Raw genomic sequence first — 13152 nt, forward strand, 5'->3', positions numbered from 1 at the left:
GGAAAGATGGCTCACTCCAAACAAATACTATCTCCGTCTGAGGCTTTGACGTAGAGATTAATTCACGCTTTTTGTTTACTCTCAGCAACATATCACACATATTATTTATGTTTTATACATATTGTTTATATGTAACATTTATTTCATAAAATGTTCCATAGTTGGTCAGGAACGTGACATTGTCACGATAACAACTGATGTCATGGTCTACGAAGTGTTAAATCTCATAAAGATAACGTCTTCTGTAGTGTAAAAACGTGTATAGTAGTAACATTAAATGCTAATATTTTGCACTGACCACATATCTTAAGATTTAAATCTTTAATAAACACTATAGATGTGACTTGCCCGCCTGGGTTTTTTCAATTGATGTGAGCTATCTTCAGGTTTATAGACGATCTTCGGGTATCCCCGGAGCTGATACTGTATTCTGGCACACGGGGGCGATGATAAGACTCGTAGTTATAAAAACAGCAGCTTTTACGGTGCCGAATCGATGATTGACTGAGTTAAATTCACTGTCATCTCATGTTTTCAGATGGTTCACCCTGAAAACGGGCTTTAGCAGCATTTTTGACCAGTCCGAGTTCTAACCGCTATTCATTTGTTATGAAAATCTGTTTTCTCCGGTCCGGATTTAGCTAGCAGCCGTTCTGGTCCGCCCAGTTTTTGTTTTTTTTCCGAAAGTTGCGTGGCTCTGCTGAAGGTAAAACTTTTCTGTCGCTTTATTTTAATTTTATTTTGTAAGAACTTTACATGTTTTGTGTTATTTTTCTTTAATGTCTGCCCTCACAAGCAAAGGGGCTAATATTGTTTAACAGTTTGATTTTCGCGGGGCTACGCCCTCTTCTAGACATGATTGGCTCCTTTCAACATCAGTTTCCCGTTCTCGACGCTGATTGGCTGGAAGTACGTTTTAATTAAATCTCCCTGTGTCGATTTAAGTTACAGGGTGAAACCCCCCCACAAATGTCTAAAATAGAACCTATAAGTATTTCAGAGACATATGGATAATAACGATTCAGCCTGATCATTATTTTAAAAGAGGATCTATTCTTTTCACATAAAACTTGAAAACTCTGATTTACTACTTGTAATTTAGAGACTCGTGTCAAATAATCAATTTAAATCTTGATTTTAATTTTTTTATCATCAGCAAAAAACATTTTAAGGTAAAAAAAAATCTCTGGAAACAAAAATCCTTTTAATAATCATATAAACAGGGACTCTATTTTTTCACCTTTTTTATAAGATCAATTAATGTTGTTGAATCTTTGGCTTCAGGATTTTATCAATTATTTCTAATGTGAGAGTTAAAACATACAATGAGGCCATTTTTGTTTTGTTTAGACTACAAAACAAAAATTCTAAAAAGTATTTTTAAAAATAAATTTTCTTAAATTCTATAAACCTTTTTAATGTTAATTTTTATCCTAAGATTCAAGATTATTTTTCCATTCATTTAGACAAGATTCAAGAGTAATTATTTTATTTGGATCACGTGTTTGTAGTTTTTACTTGAATGCTTTTCCTTTAACTTTTATGTAAGTTTACCTTCTCATCCATCATTTTTCTTCTTCTTTGCATTTTTTTTGTAACTTTATTGATTTGTTGGGTTTGGCATTGAAGACAAAAAAATGAACACAATTCAGGTTTAACAAATATATCTGCTGATTTTTATTGTTCTTTTAACTTGTCACTCAACCGTTTGCCATTTTACTAGCTGCCCAGTTTTCAGCTCCTGACTCAGTGCTCTATATTTTTCTTGTTTTAATCCAGGCTCATCTTTTGAAGTTTTCTTAATTGATGGTTCTCCTGAAGGTCTTTTAAAGTTTCTCTTTGGGCTTCAGCAGCTTTTTCACTCAGGCTTTCCCTGTTGGACTCCTTCCACCTGACCTGTGTGTGTTTGTGGGCGGAGTCTAATCAGCTCAATGGCCCCTGACAGGTCCAGGAAGTGTTTGGCAGGTTAAAGACGAAGTTGACCCGCTGCCGCACACGCAGAATGTCATTATTCATCTCTGTGGTTCTGTGATGTGCGAGCTGCAATGTGTATGTGCGTGTCTCTTGTAATGGGGGAGGAAGACGAAGAGCTGCAGAGCTGGGGCTGGACTGACCTGTGTGTATCCTCCACTCATGTGTCGTGTATGTAGGTCAGAGTGTGAGATCAGGTTGCAGGGATTTGTTGTTGTCAGGCCGAGGCTGATCAGTGCTCGAACCCAGGCTCTGATCAGAACTGCTGGGGGTGTTTTTGAAAATACCTCGATCAGATTTTCAGATTAAAGGTGTTTCAGCTGCAGCACAGACATGAGTGTAAACGCTGAGAGTCTGGTGTGAAAGAGAATCAGCTTTTCTGACTGGTAAATTATCTGTAAATATTCACACAGAATCAGCGGGAGTAAACCAAGCCATTAAAAAAAAAATTCATACATTTTATTCCTTCACACACAAACACACATGACAGGATAACTTTATAGTTAATACTTTAAAATCTTTTAAAATTAATTACAGAATATATGCATTTGATATAAATGAAAGTGTTTGAAATTATGATTATTTTCTTATTTCTTCTTTTTAAACAATTATTTAAAATTCATTAGTGATTTTTATTTTTTTGAAGTAAAAAGTGTTTTAGTTCAGTTAAGATGATGACTGCTGGGTGATGTGGACATTGAAATGTATCCTGATATTTTCTGGTACATTTGTGATGATGAAAATTGTGATTTAAAAAAATATTTATTTATTACTACTTTTTACAGGGTAACTGTATGGCTGTGACTGCATGGCACCACAAACATAAGAACTGTCTTTTAAAAACATTCCCATTTGAAATGAGTTTCTCTAGGGCGGCACTGACGACTTACACTTGGGACAAAATGCGATTTATCTCATTAAACTGCACAGCAACTGCATTTAATTATCTTTTTGAATTCACTGCTATTGATGCTTTTGTAGAACAAATGGTAAAAACAGAAAAAAAAAGTAAAAGTAACATTTACAATCATACTGTCCATTTTTTTCTATTCAACATTAATTGAAATTCATCAAGACGATAAATTGAAATTTGTCATAATAAATGATACGAGATACGATAAATGGCCGCCCCTTCACAGAGCTGCTCCTTCTTTAGCTTGAGTTTTCAATCACCATCCTGATTCCTGTTTCCAGTTGTCAGACCACCTCTCTTGACTCATTCTAAATTTTTCCTCCTCAGTTCCTGCTACTTGTCATCGCCGTCGGACTCCGAGCAGGAGCAGCGGACCCCCTCCTCCCTCATGTCCAGGCGCAGCCTGCGGCTCGACGATGGCCTGCTGGACCGCCGCCCTCCACCTCGCGGCAGCGCCTCCCTCGTTGTGGGAGGAGCCAGCTGGAGGAGCGACAGGCCCCGTCGCTCCCAGCGGAACTCGGCCTCCTGCTCAGAGTCGCTCCTCGTCGACTCTCCTCAGAATGCCGTCGGCCAGTTCCTCCACAACAGCAGCGTCAACAGCGTGGCGTCGGACGCCTCCCTGATCTCCTCCCTGCTGGACGAGTCCTCCATCCAGGAGAGCACGCTGGTCGAAACCTTCTGGGGTAATCCCGCTGCCTCCTCTTTGACGTCTTCATCAGCATAAATCTGGACCGCGTTTAACTCTCTGCTGCTCCTCCTCAGGTTTGGACCAGGATGCAGATCCTAACGGTAGGTTCCTGCTTGGATCGGAAACGCAAACTTCCTTCATCATTTGAATTTGAGTTGCAAAAACAGACTCATCTCCGCTGAAAAAAAGTTGCTGCTGGCTCATCTGGTATGTCTCTCTCTCTCTCTCTCCCTCTCTATCTGTCAGAAAGCACCATCATAGCCAGTGAGAGCAGCACTCTGATTGGTTCAGACAGTGTTTGTGCCAAACACTCTGACCAGGCGCTCAGCAGGCTTTGCTGTAAAGACTGCAACTGTCCGAGCGCGCCAAAATCTAACAAGGAAACCAAGACGGAAACCTCCACCATCTACTACAGAGGTCGCAAGAGCAGGGCAGGTGAGAGGGGGCGGGGCTTCCTCTTCATGCAATCTTTGACTTTACTTGAAGTAGTTGTCGCATTCTCATTTAAAATAAATTGGGTAGCGAGTATTTAAAGTTTGTTTATATAGCACCATTCACAGATTCAAAAAAAAAAAAAAAAAAATGAAATGCCAATATTAAAACATTTCCACCACAATGTCTTCAGATGGTTTCTAAATAAATCAGACTCGAGTCAAGGTAACAAAGTCAGATCATTCTACAGTTTAGGTGCGGCAGCCCAGTAGTTTTATATCTGGTCCTTGGAACTAAAAGTAGATTTTGATAGAAGGTCCTTTGGCTTGAGCTGGAGTTACTTTATTTAAACCTCGGAAGTTAAAGTCATGGTTTAAAAATGAATAACTTAACAGTAAAGTTAACAGGTACCAGTTCAACACATGCGTAGGTTTGTGATAGTAACACGTTGTGATGGCAACAACATTATTCAAAAGACAATAATATTGTTTTGAAGCAATTTTCTAGTAATATATTGATAATAACATGATGATGCAAGTTTTCCCTCAGACAGACCAATAAACTTGGATTTTTGTAAATAACACTGAAACTGGAAGATATTTTAAATATCCAAAATAAAACTCAACCAAAACCAACAAATAAAACTGAAATTAAAAACCACTTATTGCCAAAACCATGAATAAAATATATTTATTTATGGTTTGTCTCTGCAAACAACATTGCCCTTCAAAAAATATTAATCTTCACAATGGAAATTATTTAGCTCTGTTTAACTTATCATGCAGTTAATTAATTGCTTATTGCAACAGGCGTTAGTACAAGTTCCACCAGTTGATCAGGTGGAATTTGCATCCATGTTCTGTTTAAACGCTCTTAGTTTAGAAACTCCTCTATGTTTAAAAGTGGAGACTTTTTCACAGTGATTTTCCCCTTTTTGACACTGAAGCCTCTGAAGGTTTGGAGTAAATTGTGTTGCTGCAGCGCTTTCGTGTTTTGTGTTACTCGGTATGTAAATCGGCTTCCCGCCTTGCCGCTGTGAGGAAGGCTGAACTGAAGCCGCCACAGGACTCCCGCTTCATCTTTTTTGACTCGGCTCTTCCAGATGTGCTGCAGCTGTGGCTGACCTCCTCCCTGCCGTTTGTCAGGAGAGCCGCAGCCCGCTGCGCGTCTGCGCTGCAGCTCACCTGGCAGGCGTTCCAGCCGTCCTCACGTTCACAGCCCAACAGGCGTGGAGGTAAAGAATGTCTGAAGATGATGGGTCTCGCAGGTCTACGCCTCCTCTTCCTCACCCATTCTGGTGTTTAGCTGGTGGAGGGGGGTGGAAACACTCAGCTTACTCTAAAACCCAACAAATCACTCGGCTCAGGCATTCACTTTGGCTGTTTCCCCGGTGAAATGCAAATCGTGGCTACACCTGCAGCCACTCCCGACCTCAGAAGACGCGCACGTCGTTGACGTCTCTGAGGTCTCTGTTCCCTGTGCTGCAGCTCGGTTCAGGGACAGCGGAGTCATGGCTCTGAAGGAAGCCAACCTGGAGGAGCTTCATCCCGTCGGATCGCTGTGTGAGTCAAACGGGTCCGAGCAGCTGTGGGACTGCACGCGTTCAAAAGGTTTTCTATTAAACTCTGCAGGATGTTACGCAGTCAGGACAAGAGGTCTTCAGGAATCAACTGTTCTGGAAGCTAAATGCTACAGAGTAGTTTTAATGGAGAGAAAAACCTATCTATTCAACAGGTGACGACTGTAAGGAGAAGCAGCGCTCCCAGCTGGACATCTCCTCTTCATCTTCCTCCTCCTCTTGGTCTACCGATCTGTTGGAGTTCATGTGCGGCGCTGCAGTTTTCACAGGTTCACTCAGTAAAACTGGCAGCAGGAGCTGCAGGCGACATTCAGAGCAGCTGCTCAAACAGGAACTCGGTTTCTGATGTATTAATTTACGGAAATGTTTCAGTTTAAGCAGCTGCAGCTGACACGGCCAGAGTACTTCTATAAAATAATCTCTGTGATTATCGCTCTGATTCGGTTTGACTAACATTTGCCTCTGCAGCGGCAGCTCTGTGGCTTCTTACCCAGCTGGTTTTCTCTGCTTTACTGAGAGGCGGACACTCTGCAGGTTACAGTCGCCATGTGTGTCGTTTGTTTTCCTAGCTAGATGTCTGTAGGTGGTGTTAGAAGACCCCGACTCTGATCTCCCTTGTAGTGGTCCTGTGGTGTATGTGTGTTTTGAAATAAGATGCACCAGAATCAGACTGTGGATGAGTTTCCACCTCTTAAATATCAGCAACATTTACACAGTCTGAATCACAGCAAAGAAGATTCAAATCTTTCATAATTGCAGCAATTGAAGAGCTTTTTGTAGGCATTGTGGGGTGGAGTTTGTGCATCTTGTTTTAAGTGTTTAGCAGAACTTTATTGACGTTGAATCTCGTTTCATTTAACGCGACCTGCAGCTGATCCTGGATCTGTTTGTGTCCTCAGGCTGCATGTTCAGATGGATCAACGGACAATGGAGTCACATGAGCTCGTCCTCCCGCTTAAGCAAGTAAGATGTTTGTTTGCATCCCACAAACTTGCAGACACCTCCGCATCTAGAGGACTTTGATTAAACCATAAGCGTTTCTTCTTCTACTATGTTGAAGCGAATTCTGAAGATCATAAAACTCAATGTTAATGAAGTGGTTTTTGTTTGGTGGGCTAATCTTGGGTCCATAATTCCCTGTTAAATAATATAATGTGTGGTGACAAACTGAAAGTTCAGGCTTCAGGAAAACATAAAAAAAAAAAACAGACCAGCCATTATTTCTTTTTCAGAATTAGAAACAATTTAATTTAAGATAAGACTCAGCTGATTTGAAATGTTTTGTCTTGTTTTCTCCCCAGACTCTTCATCGTACTTCTGCTCCTCCTCCTCTTCAGTAAGTTGTACTTTAAGGAAATCCAGATTCAGTTGCTGCTTAAATAATTGTCTTTGTTTTCTTAGCGTCACCATTGTTTTTAGGGTAGTTCTTGTTTTCCTTGAACTTGAAGTCTACATAAAATAATAATGCTTCTCTGTTTTTCCCATCAGGTTTGTCGTGGTACTGTCCAGCTGGTATCTACTCGCTCCTTTTGGGGATCAACATTGCAGACATTCCAGGTCTGTCCTCTTTCCACAGCTTCTTACCTCTTCAGAGCCAGTCAGCAGAGGGCGCTCCAGAGGAGTTGGTCCAAAGTCACCCTCCGTCAGCTGAAATGCTGCCACAGGTATCTGCTCAGGAAAGAAAAAATAATCCTAATCTTCAATTTAGGAATGCAAACAAGTTATACATTTACTATTAATTATCAGGTAACGGTTTTAAATTAAAATCGGATCCATTTGATTAACTGTTGTCCGCTTAGAGATTGTTGTGTTGTAGTATGGCCTCCATCCAGAAGAGGGTGCCGCTGGTCGTTCTTAATCAGAGTCAGTTCACACAGGAATAAAGATGGCGGGTCATACCAGAATGGGAAAGAGAAACGGTCCAACAGTCTGGTTTGAGATACAAAATGCTCTTTATGCAGATTTGTTTTGACATATAAACACTCGAGGAGCAGCGTCAGCTTCGGTCAGTCGGTCCTTTTGCTAAATACTCAGGATTTTAAGAAAATGGACACTTATTGATTAATCGTTAGTTGATCAATAAAATCAGTTAACTTCAGATTAACTCATTAATCCATAACTTGCATCCCTTCACCTTTTAAAGTAGACCTTTGTGGTTCGGTCATATTTTCTACCAGGAGGCTCCAGCTCCGTCTCCAGCTCCACCAGCAGGGATGGATTCTGAGCAGCATGTTCAGATGGAGCACAGTCTGAGGGCACTGTGGGAGGAGATGGAGGCTGCAGGGCGACGGGCGGAGGAGAGTCACAAGGAGCTGCTTCAGCTCTACACCGACCTCCGTCAGCAGGCGTCCGGGCCCCAACGCAGCGAGTACGACATGGAGCTGTGGATGAGGGGGCTGATGGAGCAGCAGCTGTCTGTGCTACGAAGACAACTCAACGTAGAGAGACGGCTGAGGGAGCAGGTTGTTAAACGCCACCCCCAGTCACCAGCTTAACATTTAAACACTAATTTCTGCTCACTGAAAAGAGTCTTCATATTTTCGAATTATGGCTGGGTGATAAATTGACTTTTATCAATTTAATCAAACTTCTGGTTTTTGAAGATTTAAATTTTTAGAAAATCTGGATTTTTTTTTTTTCTTTTTTCACCAATGCGCACTTCATGGGTTTTCATAGTTCCGAGCGATTAAAAACCACTCCAAAGGCCGCCATCTTGTTTGACCATCTGGTTTAGAAGCTTCTAATTACTTGGACTTTGAATTCAGGTCAACACTATGATGGTCAGGTTAAGATTTTTTTTCATACTATTACAAGAACACAGTTGTAGTAATATGAGAATAAAGTCACAATATTACCAATTCTACTGGACGTTCTTCCAGTAGAGTTGCGTCTTTATTCTGCTAATATTATAACTGTGTTATCGTGACTAAACAAAGATCCTTGTAGCCACACCCTGATACTCCATTAGTACAACTGAACTTTATGACAATGTTTTCTCAATGTTGTAATTCCTGTTTTAGAAAAGAATATGAGGGCGAAGAAAAAGTTGGTTAAAATCTAATCTAGCATGAGAAAAATGTGAGATTTTTATTTCTAAGTCGTATCGCCCAGCTCTGTTTGAAATGCTTTGAAACTGTATCACTTGTGTCTCTGACGACTAAAACCCGAAGAGATTTTAGAAGTTGTTGGTTTTTTTTTTTTTTTTTTCTTTTTTAAGTTTCCATGATTTCTGACAGTGAACACAGTCTTTAGATTTATTATTCAATAAAACATGAACATTTTACACAGACTAAGACTGAAGCCTTCAGAATGAAGACCTGAAACTGAGTTTTCCTCTCTGTGTGGGTGTGTGTGTGTGTGTGTGTGTGTGTGTCCGTAGATGCGACAGCAGGATCTGTTGCTGCTGAAGACCCAGGCATCCCGTTTGGATCAGCTGCAGCTGCAGCTGGAGCAGGTCACAGCCAGGAGTTGGGTAAGACTTAAGATTCGGCTCACACACAGGACCAAATCTGAATCGGTCTAATCTTGGCAATTTGTTGTTATACAGGAGCTGCAAGGAAGAAATGAAGCTGACGCAGCGCCCCCTGCTGCTCTCCCAGACACTTCCAGGTAGCTTTTCATCCTGCTTAAATGTACATCCTTTAAAGGTCTTAGATACATGCGTCTTAAATAAAGGCCTTAAAATGTCTTAAATTCTAGATGTTAAAATTTGACTATTTAATCCTGTAAATTCTATGTATTTTTTAAATGTGTTCTTTTTTTTTTCTCAAAAAGACACAGAAAAAGTGTGATGTAGTTCTTATATTCCATTCATAATGGTTTTAAAAAGTCTTAAGTCTGAAATTTGATTTGGTGAAACCTGCAGAAACCCTGTTTAAACCGTCTGCAACTCATTTCAGACCTAAAATGTAAATTTCCTCTCAACAGCTCCGGCGTGGACAAACCGTCCCACGATGCTTTGCAGGCAGATGTTTCGCGGTTGGAGGCAGCTCTAGTGGACGTGAAGCGGGACGTAGACGGTCTGTCTGGGTGTCAGGACGGCTGCCAGAAGCTGGACAGAATCCAGCAGACGGTGACGGGATGCAACACTGAGAGCTCACTTTTTACAATAAAAGCCTTTCGGTGAAGCGTTTCTAACTCGAAGCTTTCCCCCACAGATGTCAGAGCAGGTATCGGGTCTGATCCGGGAGGAGGTTCGAGCCCTGGTCTACGGAAACCAGCTGACCCAGGGCGGGGTCTCCGTCCTGCCGGAGTCCCTCCTGCAGTGGCTGTCGCAGCGGTTTGTGGGCGAGGCCGACCTGAAGGAGGCGCTGTCCTCTCTGGAGTCTAGCATCTTGCAGAAACTCAGCTGGTGGCAGCGACGGCACAATAAAGAGGAGACGGTCAAAGAGGATGTACTGGACGTTCCTGGGAACGCTGTAACCAAGGAGGTGAGTGGGAAAGTCTCAATTTTACCCTCACATGTGATGTTGGTACATATTAAGGAAAAGAGAAGGTTCCAACCAGGGCTGAAACAGTTAATTGTGAGGAACAAATTTTTGAAATAATGGTCAATTAATTTAGTAATTGTTTAATTGTTAACTCATAAAAGGCTATTTCATGAAAAAATAACACACTCAGACCTGTAATTAGGTCTTAACTGTACAAAATGTATAAACATTTTACATTTATGGAAAAAAAAAACTTTATCTGCTAATATGTTCAACCCAGAACACCTGAATTGGCATTGTTTTTCCTTCACCTGGTTCAAATTCTGCCATCCAATTATTAATTAGTTAATCCAAAATGTGACGGATTGTGTTGAGTCAAGCAGAAAGAATTGAGCTCTTCACCGTTTATGTATGTATGTATATATATACTGTATATATATATATATATATATATATATATAATAGCTGCAGATGTAACCTTTTCTACAAATCTAGCATATATTAAAAAGAATCCTGTGTTATTGCATTTTAGGAAAAGTGTTTATGAATGTGCCTTTTTTCTGATCGATTTAATCATGAGAATAATTGATTACTAAAGTAATCGCTCAAACATTTGATGTTTAATCTATTGACTGTTGTACATACATTGACTTTCCACACTGACACTTTTGGATCCCTAAGGGTTTCTATGAATTAAATAGAATAAAGGTACTGAGGTTGTTCTGACTCGCTGATCCCCAGATGTTCTCATACTAACCTCACAGCTCCTAAACTGCTTCTCTGCATTTCCAGGAAGTCCATGTGATGGTGATGGAGGCTCTGAAGCTGTTTTCTCAGGATCGAACCGGCCTGGCCGACTACGCTCTGGAGTCCGGAGGTCGGGAACGGACTCTCGTTTACCGTTTTGTTCTCACGGTTCAGTTTGTCCATACAGATTTTGGTTCTTTTTGTTGTGTTCCCTATAAACCCAGAGCTGAATCCAGGTATTGGGTTTTTGTAAATCGCCTGACGTGTGTGTGCTCATCTTGCAGGGGGCAGCATCCTCAGCACTCGCTGCTCAGAGACCTACGAGACGAAGGCCGCCCTGCTGAGCTTATTCGGATTTCCTCTCTGGTATTTCTCCCAGTCTCCTCGAACCGTGATCCAGGTAACGCTCCTGTTGAACCAACACACTGCAAAAGATGAAGGTTGATTTCTAAGAAGGAAACGCCAGAGTGAGCAATATCAGACCCGTAATTCAGTTTTTCAAAAAATAATCCCGCCTTCTTCCCCCCGCAGCCTGATGTCCATCCTGGGAACTGCTGGGCCTTCAGAGGATCTACAGGTTTCCTCGTGATCCAGCTGTCCATGAAAATCCTTCCCACGGCTGTCACCATGGAGCACGTCCCCAAATCCCTGGCCCCTAGCGGGACGCTGCGCAGCGCTCCACGAGACTTCAGCGTTTATGTACGAGAGCGCCGGGACTACAGATCTCTCTGAAGAGCTGCATTTGGTCTGAGCTTCATTGTTTTTTTTTATTTTCAGGGTCTAAAAGACGAGGACCAGGACAGAGGGAAACTGCTGGGAAATTACACGTACGACGAAGACGGAGAGGATCTGCAGATGTTCATCATCTCAGTAAGTGGTTGTTCCTCAGATCTTTAGAAACTAGATTGGAATTGAGCTGCAGAGTTTCCTTTAAAGAAACTCTGAGCTCAGAGTTGACATCTCTCCTCTTTCATCTTTTTTTCATTTCTCAGCCTGAATGATTCAGAAGCAAATAATTAAAACCCTTTGTAATGTCAGACAAGTGGGATAACAATATGTAACAATAACATGACGGTTACATGTTTTCCTTTTATATTGTGAATCTCTAACAAAGTGGGCAGAAAGCTTCAAACAAAAAAAAAAGATTTATTTCACTACAAGTTTGTTTTTCTTCATCAATAACTGTCTTCACTTAAAAAGCGTTTACACTTCCTAAAGAGCAAAAGCACTTTGTAAAGGATACGAACTAAAGCTGTTAGTAAATTGCAAATTATTCAGTATATAAGTTAATAAACTGTCAGAATTTTATGTAGGCATTTTGCTTAAATCATATTTGTCTTTAAAAAGATGTTAAATGTAAATGGACATTGGTGGGTTTATGCAAAAAAAAAAAAGTGTTGGAAAACAAATATCCAAATAAACTCTGACAGACCTTCAGAAAGTCTGGCGAACGTTAAAATATTACCAAAAAAAGTTTAGATCACAGGATGGAAACCAGGAGAAACATGGCGGCTTTTGACCGTTCTGATTCATTTCTCTGGTCTTTACCAGGAGGAGAACGACGAAGCCTTCCAGATCATCGAGGTGCAGGTTCTGTCTAACTGGGGCCACCCAGAGTACACGTGCATGTACCGCTTCAGAGTGCACGGGTTGCCGAGCGATGTCTGAGTCGACGAGGCGGAGAAGCTCTGCTCGCTTTTTAACCGTCTGCGCAGTGGTTGGTTCTTACGTTTCCCATGGAAACGCTCTCTGTCCCGGTGATCCAATGAATCTGTTCATAGTTTCTCTATCCAGGTTCTGCTTCCAGGTCGTCGCTGCTGGTTGTCACGTGTTTTATGCATTTATCAGGTGTGATGTCATTCAGCTGTTGCGTCAGCGTGAAACCTTCTCTCTGCGTCACGGCACGGATAAACGGTCTGAAGAGGAGGGAAGGTTTTAAAGCAGAAACTGAAACAACAACCTGCTTCAGCAGACGATGCAATATAAAAAATAGTTTTACGTTTTCAAACTGTAAAAATGTGAAACCTGAACACTTGAAGGGAAAGAAAAAGTAAAAAACTATTTCCAACAGCAGCTGTCTGTCTCCAGTTTGAAAGCTTATTCCTCATTTGCACTGGAACTTTTTTATGTATACATTTGATGTATGTAAATAATTTTGTACAAGACTTTAAACTGAATTGTTGAATAATAAAGATCTGACATTTTAAAAGCTTTCTCTTGTTGCATTAATGTAATGAAGTGTCAAGCAGACGGCAGGATGGAAGCAGATCAGACATCACAGTAGTTTATTAAAATGAGTTCTATGTAAATATAAAAAAATGTACTTTGAGTGAAATTAATAATTTGTAAAACAATGGTGTGATGACTTCCTTAAGGTAGAGTGTCAGAATAA

General features: G+C 41.0%; 1 protein-coding gene across 6 annotated transcripts; it reads left to right on the forward strand.

Annotated features, from left to right (window-relative positions):
- Positions 1-418: 418 nt before the first annotated feature.
- LOC114152141 (SUN domain-containing protein 1-like) lies at positions 419-12969 on the forward strand. 6 transcript variants are annotated; one of them, XM_028029890.1, is made up of 20 exons: positions 1949-2116; positions 3212-3567; positions 3647-3673; positions 3819-4007; positions 5107-5238; positions 5492-5566; positions 6483-6546; positions 6885-6919; positions 7072-7247; positions 7761-8045; positions 8963-9055; positions 9131-9192; positions 9511-9655; positions 9741-10013; positions 10806-10890; positions 11045-11160; positions 11292-11459; positions 11538-11630; positions 12312-12477; positions 12555-12969. In XM_028029890.1, the coding sequence occupies exons 1-19, from the start codon at positions 2046-2048 to the stop codon at positions 12426-12428; spliced, it is 2562 nt and encodes an 853-aa protein (XP_027885691.1). In that variant the 5' UTR covers positions 1949-2045; the 3' UTR covers positions 12429-12477; positions 12555-12969. The 6 variants fall into 6 exon arrangements, with proteins under 6 accessions (XP_027885693.1, XP_027885691.1, XP_027885690.1 ...); XM_028029892.1 differs by lacking the exon at positions 1949-2116 and adding an exon at positions 419-706 and having other exon boundaries at positions 12312-12969; XM_028029889.1 differs by having other exon boundaries at positions 12312-12969.
- Positions 12970-13152: the final 183 nt, after the last annotated feature.

The sequence above is a fragment of the Xiphophorus couchianus genome, chromosome 10 (genome assembly GCF_001444195.1).
Source record: "Xiphophorus couchianus chromosome 10, X_couchianus-1.0, whole genome shotgun sequence".
NCBI classification, from domain to species: Eukaryota; Metazoa; Chordata; class Actinopteri; order Cyprinodontiformes; family Poeciliidae; genus Xiphophorus; species Xiphophorus couchianus.

What these genes read in the sequence shown, in the direction of transcription:
- LOC114152141 (XM_028029889.1), top strand. Translation starts at nt 2,046, where the DNA reads ATGTGTATGTGCGTGTCTCTTGTAATGGGGGAGGAAGACGAAGAGCTG. An exon ending in AGCTGGGGCTGGACTGACCT is followed by an intron (nt 2,117 to 3,211) that starts GTGTGTATCCTC and finishes TTTCCTCCTCAG; the next exon opens with TTCCTGCTACTTGTCATCGC. An exon ending in GCTGGTCGAAACCTTCTGGG is followed by an intron (nt 3,568 to 3,646) that starts GTAATCCCGCTG and finishes GCTCCTCCTCAG; the next exon opens with GTTTGGACCAGGATGCAGAT.